The sequence below is a fragment of the Labrus mixtus genome, chromosome 3, assembly GCF_963584025.1.
Source record: "Labrus mixtus chromosome 3, fLabMix1.1, whole genome shotgun sequence".
Classification (NCBI taxonomy): Eukaryota; Metazoa; Chordata; class Actinopteri; order Labriformes; family Labridae; genus Labrus; species Labrus mixtus.
Genome location: NC_083614.1, coordinates 11661316 through 11683073, shown reverse-complemented (window position 1 = coordinate 11683073; position 21758 = coordinate 11661316). Strand labels below are relative to the sequence as shown.

At 41.7% G+C, this 21758-nt stretch overlaps 1 protein-coding gene across 1 annotated transcript; it reads left to right on the top strand.

Annotated features, from left to right (window-relative positions):
* The first annotated feature begins 346 nt into the window (after positions 1 to 346).
* Positions 347 to 20862, top strand: LOC132958493 (desmoglein-2.1-like). The gene is made up of 14 exons (XM_061031353.1): positions 347 to 507; positions 5679 to 5807; positions 6763 to 6918; positions 7631 to 7772; positions 8884 to 9044; positions 9524 to 9658; positions 10715 to 10900; positions 11984 to 12468; positions 12581 to 12723; positions 14558 to 14779; positions 15656 to 15898; positions 17592 to 17722; positions 18166 to 18453; positions 18624 to 20862. The coding sequence occupies exons 1-14, from the start codon at positions 457 to 459 to the stop codon at positions 19665 to 19667; spliced, it is 3516 nt and encodes a 1171-aa protein (XP_060887336.1). The 5' UTR covers positions 347 to 456; the 3' UTR covers positions 19668 to 20862.
* The last annotated feature ends 896 nt before the right edge of the window (positions 20863 to 21758 follow it).

Genomic DNA, 21758 nt, shown 5'->3' with positions numbered 1-21758 from the left:
GGTAGAATAATACAACAAACAAATCCGCATCATAAAGAACTATTTTCTTAAACGTTTCACATGAAAATTCAGACGCATTGATACTGGAGGGTCAGGACCGCCACTTTGAAAAACCCTGGGCTAGACTACGGCAAGTTGGCCTACGGGTCAGGTGGTGAAGTTTCGAGCTTGTCTCTGACAGAACCAACGCGCCCCTTACCTGAGGTGTGTGTGTGTGTGTGTGTGTGTGTGTGTGTGTGTGTGTGTGTGTGTGTGTGTGTGTGTGTGTGTGTGTGTGTGTGTGTGCGCGCGCGCGCGTGTATGCGTGTACGTGTAAGGTCCTATGCTTGTGTCTCCCTGTGAGTGAGCCACTCCTCCTCTTTCATAAGCTTCCTATTCACTCCATCAGCCGAGCTCATTGTTTTTCAGGAACTCTATCGACTCACATCTCACGGATACTGAAGCTTTTCTTCAGACATGTTTCGGGTCTCGTCGCCCGCTGCGGCTGTGCTCACGCTGCTGTTTGTGGTGAGTATTAGGTAACAGGTGTTATGTCGAGAAATGCATCCCTGCCGACAATTGCATGCACCTCGCGGAAGTTCTGTGATGACAGACTATCTGAAGTTTATACCTAATAAACATGAAGTGTCCGTATTGTTTCGTAGACTCGGTAGAAGACGCATTGTCATTCGTCTGCGTGAATAAGAGCTGCAAACTCTGTTTGACTCTCAAGTGTCTGTAGAAGTCATTTAAGGGATGCATTCGGCAGTGTTGAAATTTGGTCTTTCAGATTTTGAATTGTCCTGTAAGGTTCATGCAATTCTCGGCATGGATGCATGTCTCTGCATAACTTGTCTCACTTGGACCTCTGACTAGTGTAGTGTTGTTTGTTCTTAGGTAAAACTGCGTTGCTTATCAAACCTGTTATCAAACCTGTTAACACAGAGAGCAGAGCTCCCGTTAGCCACCTGTAGTTAGAGACTACATTAATATAGATTTTAAAAAATGAATCAGGCGTTTTCCGTTCGCAACATTTTCTTCAGACAGACTGGGATATTTGGTTTGTACGGAAGAGGATTAGGGCCACACATGAAAAAAAACTAGAGTTCTGACTTTATTCTCAGAATTCTGACTTTAAACTCAGAACTACGGGTACCTGTAAGGACCAACTCCGGTGGATAGTCACTGTGCAGGACCGTGCAGCAAAAACCATGGCATGCTTTGTCACTGCTGTGTGCACAGTTATAGTTTAATGATACTGTATTTTTGTTTTTTGATTTGCAAGATGGTGTACCACCCAGGTGAAACTTCTGTGTAAACTACTATGGAATTGCTTAAACGAGTAGCCAACTTACTCTTTTCACCACATTTACATTCAGTTCTTTAGTTGAATGTTGATGAAGCCCCTTATTTCATATAGGTTAAAAGAGTCTTGGGGCGCTGGTGGCGCAGTGGTTAGTGCGCGCGCCCCATGCATGGAGGCTGTAGTCTCAAGCGGGCGGCCCGGGCTCACATCCCACCCGTGGTCTCCTTCCTGCATGTCATTCTCTCTCCCTGATTTCCAACTCTATCCACTGTCCTATCTCTCCATTAAAGGCAGTATTTTGACAATGTTACAAAGCATTTTATTATCATTCATATTGGACACAAATGTAAGAAAGATATTAGTCCGCTGGCATTAATTTGAAGGAAGTGTGTGGACAATTATGAAATGCAAAATGAATAACATTCAGTCCTGCACAGTGACTATCCACTGGAGTTGGTCCTTACAGGTACCCGTAGTTCTGGCTTTTTTCTCAGAATTCTGAGTTTAAAGTCAGAATTCTGAGAATAAAGTCAGAACTGTATTTTTTTTATGTGTGGCCCTAATCCTCTTCCATAGGTTTGCTTACTCCTACACTTCTTAGGCTAATAAAGTTATCTTGTTTATGTTTGGCCTCCAATTATAGGCTAAAAGACCTGGGTGCCATGACAACAAAGATGTAAATAATGTAATCTGGGCTAGCTTGAAAAAAAACAACAACATAATGCCAGAATGTGACAGAAAATGTTTCAAGACTTTAGAAACACAGATAAAAGTTTGTGTCAGAAACACAACATGCCTGGTTAACAATGTAGGCTAAATATTAAGTTTGTCAGTCAGTGTAGTTATAGTTATCTTATGCTGCTCAGTGATACTGTTGTGTTTCAGTTTGTGTCTGACCTCGACTGTGTCTCTTCGGTCAGTTTCTGTTGGAAACATTGTTTCTCACTTATACAGTATAGGCTAATCTTATTGTGGTTTGGTTTCGGTATGTATTTGACAGTGTTATGTGCACTTTTGAATTTTATTCTCGAAGGCTGCTGTATGCAGTGCCTCTTGCATTTTGCTGTGTTTGGCTTTTTGGATGTATTTTTGTCTTTTTTCTGTCTTGTTCTGCTTTGCCGCAAAACCAATCGCCCTTCTGGGACAAATACAGTTGACGTTGAAAAAGACGTCAATACAAGACGAGCCTTCAATCACTTACTTCACAGCAGAGATGGGAGAGACTATACAATTGTGAATTTACACCAGAAAGAATATTTTATGTGCACAAAGTTGAGATGTCAATAAACACATTTAATTTCAAATCACTAGTTTTCTGTTATTTTGTAAGACAGCCATCCACACCGACCTGCTGCACTGTTTGAGAAGGAGACACTTTTATTAATATTGATCCACTAACTCATCAACACTATGCATAGAGGCCTCTAATCGAAAGCTGCCTTCATTCATCTAAATATGCAGAAACACCAGGCTAGTCAAAGGTCAACCAAACAAAGTCAAACCAGTTTTAGTACTTAAAGTAATTAAAGTAATCAGTTATTATTGAGAAGTAGGTATAAGATAGGATTAGATAACACTTGATTATCCGTTTGCATGGAAATTTGTTTTGCATTACAAGCTCATAAATCCTTGAATCCCAATCCAATCACTTCACTCTCAAATGAAAAAAAACCCTTCTGGGGACTGAGAAGTGTGTCTACTCCATGTACCTGCATGGGATAAGCGAAGTCTGTGTTTTAACTCAAATTTACTGACATTATCCCCCGGATATGATGTCAAGGCTCTGAAAGCCTGTTGAAAGATAGAAAAATGTTCCTTACCGCATGCTGCCATGCATGTAATCCATCTAATCATCTTTTGAGATTTTGCTCTTCTGATGGATTTGAGCTTGCTCTTTCTGCGACTGGGTCTCCATGCTGTGTAGCTAGATGAGCCTCCTCAATTTGCACCCAAAAAGCTGTCAAAACTTTCATTTATGAATGCCAACTCAGCCTCCATAATTCTTGACCGGGAAAAAGGCACGGAGAACACAAAGAATCTTTAAAAAAAAACCAAAAAAACAACACATAACCTCTGTGTTTGGCGAAACATTGTAGGTAATTTGCGGTGGAATTTTTACTTTACAAATTACGGACATAGCAGATTCGCACAGCATAAAGATCACAGACGACCTCCGCATTTATTACAAATTACTAGAGGGCCCTGGGTAACACTAGTCCTGTGCGAATAGGCCTTTACACGATGTGGGGCCATGCCCTTTTCTTTGTCATGTCATACCTTTTCTGCCCATGCATTGACTAAAATATGAGGCTCAAATAAAATAAATTCCTCTGAGGAATGGAGGGTGTGTCCGCGTCTATACTCTCCAAACAGCTACATAGTACGTGACAGATTGATGCCTTAACAAAAGAGCCTGCACTCTATCTTTTTCTTTCTGTTGTTATTATACAACTAGAGCACACTCATTTCAGAGGAATGTCGCCTGACGATGATGCCAAATGCTGCAGGAAGACCTACAACTACTGTCTGCACTGCAGGGGCGTGTCCAGAGGGGTGGCCAAAAGGATTTCAAGGGAGACCCATGCCATCTCCTTATCATACTAGACTTGGCTATTTACCTTGCCAGAGGTGGGACAACAGCTGTCAACAGGCAGCTCATAGTTTTCAGTGTGCAGATGTTTGCAAATGTCTGCAAAGTGGCTGTGATTAGTGCAGGCAGGAGGGGTAATCAAGTCAGTGCCCTAGTTAGGCCACCCCATTCCAAAAAGTCTGGACCAAAACAGTATGACTTGAACATGATGCAGCTCCATAAACTGCATAGCCTACTGGGTTTGCAATCTGCTGTAATAGCACGATTAACCTGTAAAATATCTTCTTGAATATTTGTCTCCAGCAGACTTTGCCTTTTGTTTGGAGAAATACAGTAAAGCTTAGAGTGCAAATGGCTCATGAGTATGCATTTCTCTATAAAAGTTGTTTATAATGTGTTTTGGCCTATAAAGACTGTAAATAGAAATAAATTCCTTTTAGTTAACATTTCCGCTGATTTGACATCTCAGTTGACGCTTTAATTATTCTTTCACACAATCTGTTTAACTTTCACATGATCTAATCCGATCCCTACACACCATGAAAACTCTTCTACAAGTTCAGCTCTTATAAAGCGACAGGCTCACTCATAATGTTACCTTCAGTGTGTACAGGACAAACAGGCCAGAGGTGTCCCATCGAACGGACCCACCTTGGTCTAGAGTCCAGACTTTGCAACAGCTCATCGTCTGTCCCTCTCTTAAGACCTTGTTAAGATTTTAACACGTCGCTTCTGCAGCGTATGAATGTGTATGAATGTGTATTCCTGAGTCTGCCTTTCCACCGTAAACAATAGGACATGGGGCAAGAAAGCCCGAGCCACATCTCCTTCCAGAGAGGGGCGTGGTCAGACACAGCTCATTTACATTTAAAGGTACAGACACAGAAACAGCCTGTTCTGAGCAGGGCTGAAATAGAGGGGTTTATAGGTATGATCAAATACAGGATCAGAGTGGATTTAGAACAAGAAACTTCACAGACATGTTTCAGGGAGCTGTGAGACTTATTTTAAAGAGCCCATATTATGCCCTTTTTGGGGTTCGTATATTTAATCTATGTTCCTACTTTTGTACGTTCACAATAGCTAAAGTCCGAAAAAAGTGTCTGTTTTCATGTACTGCTCCTCCTTGCTCCCTCTACGCTCTGAGTCCGTCAGCTATGCTCTGCTGAGCCCCTACTGTTAGACCCCACGTGGGCCAAGTCTGCCCTGATTGGTCTGCCGATCCGCTCTGTCGTTATTGGTCAGTTGCTCAGCACGCGTCTCGGAAATTTCAACATGAGCTGCAGGGCTTGCCACAACGAGCCAATGGGCTTAGATCACTGATCTCACACTGACAATGACGTCGGACTGACAAATTTTTATCGAGGGGGGCTAGAACCGAGCGTTACATGCAGCTAATGCTGCAGCTAACAGGAGGAGGTAGGAGAAGCCGTGTTTCCGCAGACTTTGAATTTTTGCACATAGATGTGCCTAAACATGCACAGGACACTTGGAAAACACACAAAAGAGCACATAAAACCAGAAAAAGCATAATATGGGACCTTTAACTGGTTGAAAAGGAGGATCATATGTGACCTTTAAGAGGCAGAAATCTCGAGCAGAACCAGACTCATGATGAACAGCCATCTGCTGAAACTATGTTGGGTGTTCGAAATTGGGATAGAGAGAGGCAAGAAGAAGGATAGAGACATTAAGAGAGTTTAAGTTTGATTAATGAATGTGATGCAGATGTTGTAAAATCAACGAGTTATCATGTTTATGATTTTTGCCGTAAACGAGCAGCCCTTATCTCTTGTATTGCAGTTCCAGGCTGTTACTGTGGTAACGGGCAAGTCTGGAATCCATCAAGAGAGAAGAAAAAGGGAATGGATTCTTCCTCCATTGCCACTCAAGGAAAATAAGGACTACACAAAAGACCAATTTATCGCAAAAGTGAGTCACAAAAAAAATGAAAATGTTTCATGTGCACTGTAACCTTGTTTGAAAAGTAATTTTAAAGCATGTAAATATTACACGCACAGCATGTAAATTCCACCACTAGGGGGCTGGAGGGGAATCATGGGAGTGATTCTCTCTGCTACCCCCGATGAAAACGGACTCCGAGTTGACTGTAGTTTTAAGACAAACAATTGAAACCGACCTGAGAAAGACAATATGTTAACCTACGATGTATCCAAGTATAATTAACATGACCTTTTCCTGCTTCCTTATGCAGCGGCCTTTGATGTAACATTACATCCAGTGTTTCCATGGCAACAGTAAACATGTCGTGTCTGTCATGGCAGCTCTGCCATAGCGGACACCACAACAAGACACAGGCCATTACAACTATAAAATGAAGGATTTCTTTGGCTTTGATAACTGTTGGAAATATTTGAGATAATTTAAAGAGATACTTCACCCGTTGAAAAAATGAGTCTGTGTTGACATTGGGTCATGTATAGTAGTGTAGTAGAAATGTGAAATAAATGTTGTAGAAATGTGAAATACATTTTGAAGTTGGTGCCTTCTTGGCCAAGAAAAGGCAGAAAGTGTCTTTTTGGCTCATGTGGATGAAAGACACCAACTCCCAGAATGCACAGCAACGCAGGTCACTCCAAGTGATCTAGGCTACTCTATTTACAGACATACGGCCATTTCCTCAACTGATTCCGAGATTTCTTTTTTGCGTCTCTTTAGTAGCAGCTGTGGCTCAAATCATAACCGTTTCCGTTTGACCTTTTGTCCGCTTTAAAGGACTTGTGAGCAAATTATTTGCGAACGGCCCTGAATGAATGCCTCCAAATGTGGCTTGGATGTCCAGCTTGACTGATGGATGTCTTTGTCTTAATTTTTTTAGAAGTCAAAGATCAAGTTCACTGTCCTATCCTCTTGTTTTGTGTTTCAGATTCGATCTGATTTGAAAGAAAAAAAACAATTGCAATACTCTCTGGAAGGCGTCGGTGCGAGCAAGGCGCCCTACCATGTGTTTACAGTAGATCATGAATGGGGATGGATTCAGGTCAACAAAATTCTGGACAGGGAGGAAATCGATGTCTACAATGTAAGTTTGGCATTTTTTTTGCAAGTAATTTCTGATTTTATTGTATATTTATTGATGAGATTATAAAAATAGAGTCGTCGCCTCTCAACCCGAAGGTCGAGGGTTCGATCCCCAGCTGAGCAACATGTCCGATGTGTCCTTGGGCAAGACACTTAACCTCGCATTGCTCCCGCAGTTACTTCTACTTCTACTTCAGTTAGTTACTTCTGATGGATGATACTACTACATAGCAATCTGTGTGTGAATGTGTAGGTGTGAGCTGCGGTGTAAAAGCACTTTGAGTAGTCAGAAGACTAGAAAAGCGCTATACAAGCTCAAGTCCATTTACCTTAGATGTTCAAAATATAATTCAGTGGTCTCCTTCTCTCAGGCAGAATCCAAAGAAAGTACTGGAGCACACAGATCACTTACGCCTCATTTATTTAGGTGCAAAGGACCAACGTGTCGATGCACTGTTTTCTTTGTCAGAGACAAACAGTACAGGTGCAGATTTGAAAAAGCTGAACACTACTCACAGCGATTCATCACTCATTGGTTAATGAGAGTGGGAGCTAAGCAGGGAGTTACTGTGACAGCACTCATGAGTAGCCCATTACACTGTATAACATCCCAGAAAGTGGCCAGCCGTTTGTAACTTGTATGAATGCTTTTCTATTATTGTAACCACAACTGCAAAGACAAGCGAATAAGACTTTGGAGTGTTCTGTTCCAGCTGCTTGGTGTTGCTAAAGCCAAAAATGGTAGCGAGCCCGAGACGAAAATTGGCATAAGAATCATAGTTGAAGATGAGAATGACAATTCGCCAATTTTTCATACTGAAAAGCCAGGGGCGGTGAAGGAGCTTAGCATTGCAGGTAAGCTTTTCTGTTTTTTTATGCAACTCTTACAAATGTGTAAACTGGCATGTGATGGCAAACTAAACCTACACATCGTGAGGGATCAACTATTTTTTACCTCTTTCAGCTAAGGGTGCATTCACACCTGAGCAGTTAGGCCTGTTCGAAACAAACTCTGGTGCGCAGGTAATTCCTTTGGTTTGGGGTGGTGTGAATGCTCAAACGATCTCTGGTGCGGACCACAGAACTGAACTCTAGTTCGCTTAAACACAGGGGTTCCCCGTCTGCTTTCGAGTGCACCAGAGTTCGGATCGCCTTGCGTGAGAACGCGATCCGGACCAAGACAAGTGAACCAAAAAGTGGTGCATTGTGGGTGGAATTTGGCCCAGCTGTAATCAATGTCAAAAATAGGTTAGCAGAGCGTGAGCAGAACATTAGCATTGCTAACAATATATCAGCGTTCAGTCCTCCGTTGAGTGAATGTCTACATGCCACTTCTATATGTAGTTACACATCCACATCGATTTGCCAGTTTAACCTGACACAGCAGACACAACTTTATCTCCATTTAAATGTAGAATACCAAAAACCACTACATAAAGAAGCGGGAGCTGCTACTGAAAGCTGCCATACTGTTGCTGTATGTGCTGCTGTGATAAAAAACGTCATGTAAATTATACTCAGATACATTAGCTCGTCTGTAAACATATTCTCTTCTTCAGGTCGGTTTCGCCCGTTTTCAACGGGGTGGGGAGTAGCAGAGAGAACTCCCATTATTTCCCTACAGCCTCGACGTAATCTTTTTTCTTTTTGTAGTATTGATTGAGAGCCCCCTGGTGGCGGAATCTACATATCGTATCTTTAATAGATCAAAATACTGACAAGCTGCGCCGCGCTACAGGATGCCATTCTTCCACTGTCCTGTTGTCTGCTTCAGGGTCAAAGTGCAGCATCAGACCACGTGGCAGTAGCTACTGACCGGAGCTACAGCCCCAACAAGATTTTCACCAATGTGAAGTGAATGGTTATCCACCTCACATTGATGTTATCAATGCATATCAGAAAATAGGATGTCTAAACTTGAATTGCTCCATTGAATGACTGCTTCATTTCATGTTGTTATTTACAGGGACATCAGTGATGAAAATAAATGCAACTGATATGGATGAACCAGGGAATGACAACTCTAAGATCAGCTACAGACTCATCAGTCAGAATCCACCACATGACATGTTCTATCTTAAGAAAGATGGGACCGTTTGTGTCAATAGTGCTCTTCTGGACAGAGAGGTATGCACTACACCAGTGTTCCCTGATTAGTTTATCCTGAGGGCCAAATTATTGAGAGAACATCAAGCTGAGGCTCAAAACATCTGTACGTTTTCAGTCATTGTGTAAATAAAAGTTACTGTATTCCTAGATAATATTGTTGTTTTATAATTTTAACAAGTAGTAGTGCAGTGATTCGGAGTTCTCAAATCCTATGCTAAAGCTGACATAAGGAAAAAAATGATTGCAAAATACTTGTATTGGGGTTTTCTCCAGCAGTAATATGGAGTTATCAAAAGCAACCACTTGTAAAAACAAACTGCAACTCACTGGTTTTCTTCTGTAGCCATTTTCATTATGTCTGTCTTCATGTCTGTGCCCTGCCCTGCTGTGAATGTGTTTTAAAAGTGATATTAGACAGGACAGAAATGTGTTTGTTGACAGTTGTTACACTTCCGTTTACACCTAGTTTAAGATTGTCTAATGTTTTCTTCATTCAGAAACAGAACAAGTACACTCTGACAGTGATAGGGGCAGACTTAGATGGCAGACCAGGCGGAAATACCGGCACCGGCACTGTTACCATCAATGTCCTGGATGTGAATGACAACCTGCCCACTCTGGAAAAAGAGGAGGTAGATTTCTTTCTCACATTTATCTTATGAAAAGTTTAAATGCATATTTTTTAGTCCGAAAAAGTAGTTTCCTACAAGGTTTTAGAATTGTTTGGTTTGGGAGCACCGACGGCCTGGTCGTTATGTCGGGCCCGACATGTGCAGAGGCTATAGTCCTCGTCGCAGTGGCCGTGGGTTTGATTCCGCCTATGGCGCTTTGCTGTTTTGCCGTTGGTCAGTTTAGATAACACACCAACTGTCAGTCACTCAGCAGCGGCCGATCAGGTAACAGTACCCGTGGAACTTTCTGGAATAACGTTAAGAAAAAGAAAAAAAAACACAAAAGAAAAAAGAAGGATGATGACGAACAAGGACATCAGCCAATCAGATGAATAGGAAGTGGGAGGAGCTTCCAAGCCTCATGTGGCACTTTTTTTTGTTCTTTGTTTTTGTCATTTTTGTCTGTGTGAGCCGTACATCAGTCTTCTGTCTTTCAAAAAGGCAAAAGGCCCCAAAATATCTTTAAATAGTTCCTTATAAATATAAATAATACATATTGAGAATAATTAAGTAGCAGATCAAACATTTAAAGTCTTTAAAATTGACCTATCGCCCTAAGCCCCGCCCCCTTCCAGACAAACAATGGCAGCTCATTGGGTCGGCAATTTTTAACACTGAATATCATATTTAATTTGAGGCAATGGTGTTAGCTTTAGCCAGCCTTTACGGTGTTTATGACCTTTACAGATCAACAACATCAACAATTTTCATGTGGTTGGGCTTGAACTATGAACTTCCACATCGGTTCACACCGATTTTTGATTTTTAAAAACTGAGACCAAGTCAAAAAAGGTGATATGATGAGCTGACTTTAAGAAGCTAAAGTTTGATGAGTTTACCCCATGCACATTGTTTAACCATTTTTCTGAGTTATAACTAAAGAAATGTCTTAAAATGTCTCAGTGAATTATGTAGCTGCACAAAATGTGATTGGCCTGTGGCGTTCGCGGACAGGGCTTGGCAATGGGTCAATTCTTATCAACAAATATGTACTCTCCCTGTGTGTTCAACCTGCAGTTTGAGGGAGAAATTGAAGAAAACACAAAAGATGTGGAGGTGATGAGACTCAAAGCAAGTGACCTGGATCTGGAGGGCACAGAAAACTGGGAAGCCGTGTTTGACATCGTGAAAGGCAATGAAGCGGGGTACTTCAGTGTTAAAAAAGACCCAAATAAAAACGAGGGGATCCTAATGCTGGTCAAGGTAATGTTAAAGGAGTAACACACCCAGTCTTTTGTATAATGAATGTGGTTAATGCAGTGACTTTTCCATCATGAAAAAAAGATGATACTGTATGAAAGTATGAACTATAACCTGTGTGAGATGTTTAAATACAGGCACTTTATCACCAATTTAAAGGTCACATATTATGCAAAATACACTTCACCATGTTTTTATAACACTAATATGTGTCCCTAGTCTGTCTAGTGTTATTATGAGAAAAGTCCATTCTCTCCGTTTTTGGCCTGCTTCACTTTTCAGAAAATGTGTGCTCAAACAGGCTGTTTGGAGATTTTCCCTTCATGACATCACAAAGGGCAGTAACCCCTCCCCCAGGTGGGTGACACTCCCACAGCTAGGTGTTTGTTCTAGGCTCTGAGTCTGCCTTCTCACTGTAAACAATAGGACATGGAGAAAGAAAACCTGAGCCACATCCCCCTCCAGAGAGGGGCCGTGGTCAGACACAGCTCATTTACATTTAAAGCTACAGACACAGAAACAGCCTGTTCTGAGCAGGGCTGAAATAGAGGGGTTTATAGGCATGACCAAATACAGGATCAGAGTGGATTTAGAACAAGAAACTTCACAGACAAGTTAACAGGAGCTCTGAGACATATTTGAACTGGCTGAAGAGGAGGATAATTAGTAAAAGATGGTAAAGTTTAGTTTGCATAATATGTGACCTTTAAAGTTTTTAATGACACAAATCAAAAGGGCATATCTCTCCAAATCCTGCTTTGAATGAGCTAGTTTGTTTTCAATTTAATTACTCTTCATGATATGCACTGTAAATGACCTTGGGTGGCATCACACATGATTAAAGTAATCTATATTCTGCCACTGTAAATTTCATTTTGGCAGGATTATAGCAGCCATTATGTTCTCTCTTTCTTTGTTTTGATCTTGACAGAAAACTTTACTTTACAACTTTAAGAGGTTTTAAATTACCCATTAATAAACTTTAAACTTGGAATGAAGTTTTCTTCTTCTAATCTAATCATTAACGATGCTGTTTGTTGTCAATGTCTTCTTGTTTGTAATGTCCTTGTGTGTGCTACCTCTTAGCCCGTGGATTATGAGAAGGTGAAGAGCCTCAATCTTGGAATTGTTGTGAGAAATAAAGTTCCACAACACGATGGATCCACGGCATTAGTTCATGATCTAAATTATGAGGGAGATCAAGAAGGAGCAGGGGGAGGAGGGGGAGGAGGAGGAGGAGGAGGAGCAGGAGCAGGAGGAGGAGGAGCAGGAGGAGGAGGAGGAGGAGGAGCAGGAGGAGGAGGAGCAGGAGGAGGAGGAGGAGCAGGAGGAGGAGGAGGAGGAGGAGGAGGTGGAAGCAGCGGCACTGGATCCTCATGGCAAAGTGGGACCAAATTAAAATCCTATCCACTCAAAATCAAAGTGAAGAACGCACCGGAGGGTCCAGCCTTCATCCCTAAAGTCAAAGCCATCCCCCTCTCAGAGGGAGGCAGCACCGTCAAAGTTAATGATGTCATTGCACGCTACCCTGCAATAGACGGAGACACTCTGGAACCTGCTAAGAAAGTCAGGTCAGTGCACGCATAAACACATCCACATGAAAGCCTCTCCCGTTAAAACTACAATGTCAGCATATGTTTCTACACTGATGATAATAACTAACATATCATGTTTCTGCTGTAGGTATGCAAAAGGCTCAGACCCTGACAACTGGCTAACCATCGATCCAAAGACAGCAGAGATCAAACTGAACAAGCTTCCCGACAGAGAATCTCCATACCTGGTCAATGGGACATATTTGGCTAAAGTTCTGTGCATTAGTGAAGGTAAACTCTTCCACTAAATGCTGTTGAGCTTGTCAGTTAATATTCATGTTGAGGGGATGCACCAAATCAAGCTTACAAGATGGCATCAGCTTCTACAGACACTTTTTATCATTCTTTGCAGCGATTTTAAGCTCAAATGTATAATAAAAGTAGACTTAGGATTAATCCTCTGGGGACCATTAACAACAACATCTTATATATAGTGATTTCACACTCTTGAAAACCTCCTGAAGTTTTCATGACCTGTGCTACCTCCCTGTTTGATTCACAAGGCATATAGTTGACCTGATTGACAGGCGGGCACGGTGTAACAATTTTTCAAAAGGCTTGAAACCTGCCTCAGCTCCAGCTCTCAGCCTGTCATTAAGTTGACTTAAAGTTAGGCTGAGACAGGATTTCCTGCATGCAGACTGCCATCGATGAGACTCCAAAGCCCCCTGCAGTAACAGATGGGTGACGTCACTCAGGCTTTGTCCATTAATATTTACAGTCTGTGGTTCTTTTGCGTTCTTTTGTTGATATTGTGTTTTTTGTCGAACTACAGCCAGCATTGACTTGAATGCAAAAATTCTCACGAAAGGGTTGTACAGCAAATTCTATTGCTTCGTCCGCCACTTCCATGTTGTTCTTTTAATGTCATGTCTAGACTCCTGAGACACCCTCCCCTCCCTTGGGTATGAAAAGGATGGCCTCCCCCTGTCAGGTGCATCTGTGAACAAGCAAGTCTGCAACATTTCAGGGGCGTGCCTATGTGAAAACGACGCTATAGGGGAATATGGGATAGGAAACATAGGACATTCTCTAGGAATTGATGAACTCAATCCCATTTGAATGCTGTATGATTTCATTAACGTTCATGGATTAGAGGAAAACTGAAAGACAGATACGTTTTGAGATTTAGGATTTAACCTTTAACCTATTGTAAGTTGCTAGCCAGCGATAAAAACTTTACTAAAAGTCGATGGCTTAGCTGAATATGGACGGAATGCATTAGAAGCCCAGCAGTTAAGTCCATGCAGATATCTAATTGAGGATAATTGCTTCCCCCTTAATATAAGCGTCCCATCAGGCCTTACCATTGGTAATTCATGTGTGTGTGTCCGACTAAGGAGTTACATCTTTCAATCTGACTGCTCAGATTTAACCTATCATTGACTGGTAGCTGAATGTCCTTCATTTTTATGAATTAATTTTTTCGATTGTAATACATCAAAATGTAAAAGGCAGCACTCTGACCTTTAGATTGACACCTCATTTTGCCAATTACAACCTTTTATTTTCTGTTAAGGGGCAGAGGCAACTGAATCTCAGTTGGTAGCGTTGGTCGTCTCTCAACTGGAAGGTTTGGGGTTCGATCCCCAGCTCCTGCAGCAGCATGTGTCTGATGTGTCCTTGGGCAAGACTCTTATCCCCGAATTGCTCCCGCTGCTTCGTCAGCAGCGTGTGAATGTGTATGAATGGGATTATTTCCTTCTGATGGTCACTTTACAAAGCAGCCTCTACCATCAGTGTGTGAATGTGTAGGTGTGACCTGTGGTGTAAAAGCGCTTTGAGTCGTCAGAAGACTAGAAAAGAACTATAGAAGCTCAAGTCCATTTAGCACGTACTACTTACCATAGCTGGAATGGAACAGTCCTTGGGTTTGATTGTGAGATTGGCCGAATGAAGTTCTTTCCAACGAATCATCGATTATTGAACTGTTTGGGGTCACCTCTCGTAGTTCCAATAGCTTTGTAAAAAATGTTCTTTACCAGTTTTCTCTGAACTTGATTTAGAAGAATGTAAATAAAAAATGAAGGAAATGCTAATTGATCTTTTTTGTTTCTGATCTCAGAGATGCCCTTTACAACAGCCGTCGGCACCGTCGCCATCCAGGTGGAAGATTTTAACGACAACTGTCCCATCGTGACCAGTAACCACCAGACAATGTGTATCACGGCTAATTCTGTTATTGTCACCGCTAAAGATGAGGATGTGTTTCCCAACGGAGCCCCTTTTGTCTTCAACATCATCCCAGAAGGAACTGAGGGTAAATGGCAGGTGGAGCCTCTTAATGGTGAGGAGATTCTGCTAATTCTGTAAACAAAGTCACTGTAGAAAGATCTAAAAATGTAAGAGCAGATATTAACGCACAGTTTTACATGAACCTGTTTTGAAATTCATTTCTTCCTACAACAGATTTTATTAAATCTTGTTTTGTTTTTACAACTACAACTGCAAAAGTAAAAAAAAAGCATTCTACACATGTGTTGCTTTCAAATATCTGCCTTTGTTTTGATCATGACTCACATAAATACATGATCCTTCCAATGATACAGGAACAGATTGCATTTTATTACAATCTAAATGCAATCTGTTTTCAATTCAAAAAGTATTGAGGCGCAATATTATATAATATGTTAAGCTCTGCAGTTTAGTGATGGGTAGTTCAAGATAGTATGTGATGGTGACGTTACCCCGATAATAAGAATCAGACAAAGCAAAGCTTGTTTTCTCTGTATACATCCAGAAAATGTTCTTTAGGGTCTAATCGTTCTAATCGTTTAATGTATGATAGGATCAATCAGCGGTTTAGCCCTGCAAAGCTTCTGCTTCTGAAGTCATTTCTCATCATATTTGAAGTGCTAAAGTGGGAATTGGGTTTATGGTGTGACGAGGATATTTTTTTTCCGAAAGGTCTTCTAAAGACTTGAATGGTGAGCATCATGTGTTCTGTATCCATCCAGGCTCCCTTTGCACGGAAACATCCTACTACCTGGATATTTAGTCTATTAGATAGTCAATCAAAAACTTGCTGATATCCACTGTCCACCACAAGTCTTTCCTTTGAACCTTAAAAAAGGGAGAGGAAATTGGATCTTAAGTATTGAATCCAGGGGCTGCTTAAAGTCAAGTAAAGCAGTTTCTAAACATTTTATTTGTTTGCCATCAGACACCGCAGCTATCCTGAGGGCTCAGGAGAAAAAGTGGCCTGGTTTCTTTAAGGTGACATTTGAGGTGAAAGATGCACAAGGAGAGGCCTGTTCAAAACCACAGGAAGTAGAAGTCCAAGTTTGTACCTGTGAGGATGGAGTAATGTGTGGGAAACGAGGAGCTCAAGGTCAGATGGAAAAAGGAGCAGGACTGGGACCCGGAGGCATTGGCCTGCTATTTCTGGGCTTGCTGCTGTTACTACGTGAGTATGATGTGACATTTTAGTCTCACGTGGTTAAATGCTTAAAGTACTTCTCTATGTTCATTGGAACGAGGACAAAATATGTATATGCAGTAAGTATATCAAAAGATGTGCCCCAGTAACTTCTGAGGTCAAAAATAATAATAACAGCTGACTTTGTCATGTTAGTAACTGTTCTTGACTAAAACAGGCTCATATGCTGAACGTCACTGAAATCATGAAATTGTGCAACTTTGTGTCAATATTCATTTAAAATAATTAGAATTATTTATAGGGGACACATTATCTAAAATCCACTTTCACAGTGTTTTTGAACATATATTTGGGTAACGTGAGTGTCTACAGACCCACAAAATGTGACATAAATCAATCCAGTCCTTTGTTTGTGGTCTGCACAAGTCTTACAACACCGAGAAAAATGCTTTGTTTCAAACTTGCTCACCTTGTGATGTCACAGTGGAAATATGGTAAAAAAAAAAATCCCCTCCCCTCCCCTGGTATCTCCACCCATGGACTCCACCCCCAGCCGAGAACAAAACTTTTGTGCAGGTCCGCCATTTTTATTCTCGCTATAGAGGAGACACACACGCCAAAACAGAGTGTTCAGAGACAGCTGGTTTATCCAGGGTCACAAACCTCCTCTGGTGCTTGATTCATGTTATATTTTGACCAAAGCACAGCACAGATGTTTCATTTAGACTACAGGGGACTGTTTGAGAAGTTGGAGAAGGGGGATAATATGTCCTCTTTAAAATAAGCCTGTATTGTATCTGTTTTTGTTTTTGTAACATATCTTTTTGTTTATCAATGTTAGATTTTATTAATCAAATATTTAATACAACCCACTGTTAGGTACATTTTTACAACTATCCGTATGCTAATTAGAGCCTGGCCTCTGAGGGTGGTTTCACATTAGGGACCCTGGATATGAGTACGCTTGAACCCAAAGTCCAGCTCATTTGATCATTGTGAACACAAACATACTGTAATCGAACCCTACTCGGGGACCTTGCCCGGGGCCAAGAGGTGGTGTCGAGAATGATTCATGTGCACTCTAGTACAGTCCTCGGGAGATGTGAATGCAACCCATGCTCAAACAAGGAAGTGGAGCGCTATATGACGTAATTCTAAACGTCTCCAGTCACTTAAAAAAAACAACGTGATGGAGCCAAAAAGAAAAGATGATATCCGTATCAAATTAACAAAAAGGCAAAAATATGACCTCACTGAAAAGCGAACTCGGCATAAAAGTAGTCAGGGGGGCAAAGATATTCAAGCAGGAACTCTGTATTTCAATATCAGTGTGACATCAAGAGACCTCTAAGTTATTTCAAGCCCCAAAAACCTGGTTCATATCTGAAGCAGTTCCTCAAAATAAATGTAATAATACTTGCTAAATAAGCATGAAACAAAAAGTTCAAAATAATAGAATCATATGTTAAGTCTGAGACACTCTTCATCTGTATTGAATCTTCAGAATAAAATGGACCCATGACTGGTGTAACTCACTCATAAAACTCGCACACATTAAGAAGGTGATTCAGAATACAAGTTTCAAGGTCAACTTAAATGTTCCACGGTTAACAGGAGTCACGTTTGTAAAATAAATCAGACCATGTCGCTCCTGAAGAGCTAGACTTTAAGTTGTTGTCTACTACAAGAGAAGGACCACCGTGTTTTTATTTTTTTCCAGTTATTCCTCTGTTGCTGCTCTTCTGCCAATGTGGAGGGGCTGCTGGTATGTCAGGGGGCTTTAAAGAAATGCCTTTTGACACAAAGTCACACCTCATCAACTACCGCACTGAGGGCCAGGGAGAGAACACGGTAAGACCAACACATTACCTATAAAACACAACCTTGACTGCTACTGTACATAGTAGCTGCTCACTATTAAGATTATGTATTTTTTAAAGCGATGTTATCTTTTGTGAGCGGCTGTGGCTTAGTTGGTAGAGTCTGTCTTCTCTCAACCGGAAGGTTGGGGGTTTGATCCCCAGTTCCTGCAGCCACATGTCCGGTGTGTCCTTCGGCAAGACACTTAACCCCAAGTTATTACCACTGCTTCATCAGTGGCGTATGAATTTGAATTAGTTACCTTTGATGGTAACTTTACAAAGCAGCCTCTTCCATCAGTGTGTGAATGTGCTTTGGGTAGTAGGTAGACTAGAAAAGCGCTATACAAGCTGAAGACCATTTTCCAACTTACTCCTAGGCAGCAGAATAACTGTTGATGTTGACCTAATATTTGTCTCACTTGCCTTTGGCAGGAGGTGCCACTGATAAACTTGCCAACACAAATGGATGGAGGTTTGGCAATGAGTAACATTCAGACAACAATGGCGCCCATGACAAGTATGGGATTCCAGCACTCCGTCGCCTCCATGGATATGATAAACGGGGGAGGATATATAAGAGAAGGGGCGTGGGGGACGATGAACGAGCACCATGGCAGTGGCTTCTATTCCGAGATGGAGAGCAGAGAATCCGGATTGGGTGGAGGACTTTTTGATGGCATGGCTCTGCCAGACTACGTCCTTGCAGATTACTACTCTCAGGTGAGGATTCGCTGAAATGTTTTTACTTTTTAATTTCCGAGAAGACGGTAATTGAACTCAACAAAGTCGATATAGCTTAAAAGTCGCATCTGAAATTGTCTTTTTTCTCAACTAAAAAACATACATGTTTTGCTTTTACTTAAAACGTTTTCTTTTTTCTCTTTCAACAGAAGCTGGCCAGTGGAAATGAGAACCTTGGAGTTAAGGACTCCATTTTGGTGTATGACTATGAGGGCAATGGCTCCCCTGCTGGCTCAGTGGGCTCAGCGGGCGACCTGGAGTCTGACGACATACACTTCCTTGATGACCTCGGGCTAAAGTTCACGACCCTTGCTCAGGTGTGCGGAGGCAAGAAGATCCAAACTGAAGTCAAAAAAGTGAGGGCTCCCGCTCAGACTTCAGTGTCAAGGGTTATTACTGCCCAACAGCTGCCCCCTCCACCCCAGGTGCAGCCGACCATCCCGCAAGCAGAGCGCACTGTGGTCAGGGAGACCGTGAAGGAAAGCACAGTGAGAGAAGGGATGACCAGAGTGAATGAAGGAATGACCAGAGTGAATGAAGGGATGACCACAGTGAACGAAGGGATGGCAAATCAAGGCCAGATGTTCATGCTACAGCAGCAACAGCCTGTCTACTACACCACCACCCCTATGATTCAGCCGATGCATTACGTAGTCCAGCCACAGGTTCAGAATACTGTACTTCTGGCAGAGGCACCATCCACCAACCTGCAAGGCATGGTCCTGGTTAATGGAACCCAGACTCTACCTTCCCAAGGCATGATGGTCCAGGGGCAGACCATGTCCACTGCACAAGCCCAGGGCCCAGGAATGATGCTGGTAGGAGGGAGTGGAGTCCACACTGGCATCCCCTCTGGCGCCCAGACCATGATGGTCGTGGAAGGCAGAGTCCCTGCAGGGTCATTAAAGAGGATGAGGGGAAGCCAGACCAGCATGATGCAGGGGGGCACTTTACAGTCAGGTGGCTTTTCAGGGACTCAGAGAGTCATGGTGGTTGGAGGGCCGACAAGCAGCCAAGGGCAACTGATCCAGGAAGCAGGAGCTCTGTCCCCGACTAATCTGGTCCCTGGCTCTTCAAGAGTCAGTAAGGGCAGCACATCTGCTGGCTCTCGCAGTAGTTCAACCACCACCACTGTGAGCACAGGTCCCGCCTACCGCAAGGTGGTAGTGAAGGAGTCCAAAGAAATTCGCTGATTGAGACACTGTAAAGACCTTTTCAGTGACGCCAAAAAGACTTTATCTTCTCTTGCGTGGTTAAGCTGGTGATGGGAATGCTTGTGGGAGTTAAATCATGCAAAATTGTTAATAGAGGTGCAGGGCAGGTACCCCACTCTTCTGTATTTAAATTTGGCATAGCAATAAATAAATAAAAAGTTTTTTAAAATAAATACTCCAACCAGGAAATGGGAAAATAACTAAAACTGGAAAAATATAACTGAAAATTTTAAATAGTAAGGTGCCTGTCTGAAATTATTGAAGCTAACTATCCAACAACGTTACCCTGCCCCACATCTCTACTGCTTTGTATTTTGCTGGCATTGAGCACTGCACCACAGCCACCTCCAGAACCCCCCTTCCCCCTTTTTTGAAATGTCTTACATCATAATACATTTTCATTATTCTTAGTAACAGTTGTCTCTCCTTATTGTCACCTTTATCTGAAGTGACAGAATGTACACACACTGTGTTGCAAGATGGAAAACACAGCAATATTAAAAATCATACTGCAGCTTTAAAATTATCGTATTTTACTTCAAACTATCGTACATATTTAAAAAAAAAAAAAAGAAAACAAGACGGGTCCTTAATACCACACTGAATGGCACAACTATGCCCTGCACACTATATACTGTAAATAAACGAACAAAGGGACAAACTATAAAAGTGTTGTTTGCTTACTGCTCCACCTCCAGCCGCTGTGTAGTTGAGTTAGTAGCATCTTAAGTTGTTAAGTTGTGATGTGCGTTTTTCTACAGTCTGTCTGGCATAACGAACCACGGGTGTTAACAGGGCATCAGGTGATGATCTGATTGGCAGGTAGAGCCTGGCAGCAGAGAGGGGGGTCGCGCTGCTCAGGTGCTAAATGGTGCGTATGTGATGGCCATCTCAGTCATGCTGATGTGATTGGTTGCTCTCAAATCCCAAACATTTTTTGATTGTATGGACATTGAAATTGCAAAATAATTGTACTTTTTCTGCAATTAGTGATCGTACAGAGGGCTAAATGGTACAAATACGATAGTTATCGTACATCTGGCAACACCGTACACATACAACCATGTCAAGCTTGTCAATGTGTGTCTATGTTATTTTTTTATGTCTCTTGTCTTTTGGTTACAGTTCCATTTTGTCTGTTGTTTTGCACAAATAAAATCATTTTGAAACATTTTATGTTAGTACCACATTGTTTCAATATAGATACTTTTATCCAACTCTAGTGGTCATTGGCTTTCTGGGATCAATCCCCATCTCTTAGAGTTTATCTACTCTTTCAAACCACCACGTTCTTCACTGAAAGTTTCTCAGTTTGCTCGAACCATGAACTTCACCTAGAACTAATGCCCTTCCCATGGCAAGACATGCTTCATAATGAACTGCATTGTAGGGTTAATAAATGTAAGATGATAAAATTAAAACTTTTAGAATCAATTCAAACTTGCAGGTCAATCTATAATCACCTGTTAAAGGACCACATCGGGTCCCTGTTAAGCTGCATAGGAAACTATGTTGATAGATAAAACACTGGAACATATTCTTTATGGACCCATGGGTCTCAGATTGAGGTATAAAGTAAGTAAATTACGTTAAGCTGCCATATGTTGCAAGAGCTTTGGACCTACTTGCATGAAACTATGGACAACGTAGATCCCATTTATACCAAGAAGGAGATTACATGTTTGCCACATGGATGGACTGAGAGAGCTTCAAGAATGGAGAGAAAAGATGATGAGGGTGACCTACACACAGCGCAAATAACCACAAAAAATATACACACACAGCTACAAAGAAAGTTAGATATAGAATTACAGATTAGGGAAACATCACCTTTAATGATATCACTGTTTTTCAGACTTTCAATCATTTTGTACTTTGATGCTTTGGCACTTGTGTTCCTGAAACGTGTATCCCAATAAAGCCTCTGAATTGACTTGAACTGATCAGATTGATATACTTCTGTTGGGAAAGCCTTTTTGATAGCAGAGGATTACTAATTTAAACTTTTGGACTGTGGACTAATTAATTTTTTTTAATAAAGGGAGAAGTAAGAGTACTTGTATGTAACAT

Bases quoted from the DNA above. Each gene is read 5' to 3' on its own strand.
- LOC132958493 (XM_061031353.1), top strand. From the start codon at position 457: ATGTTTCGGGTCTCGTCGCCCGCTGCGGCTGTGCTCACGCTGCTGTTT. The intron at 10,901-11,983 runs GTAATGTTAAAG...GCTACCTCTTAG, and splicing joins GGATCCTAATGCTGGTCAAG to CCCGTGGATTATGAGAAGGT. The intron at 12,469-12,580 runs GTCAGTGCACGC...TTTCTGCTGTAG, and splicing joins GAACCTGCTAAGAAAGTCAG to GTATGCAAAAGGCTCAGACC.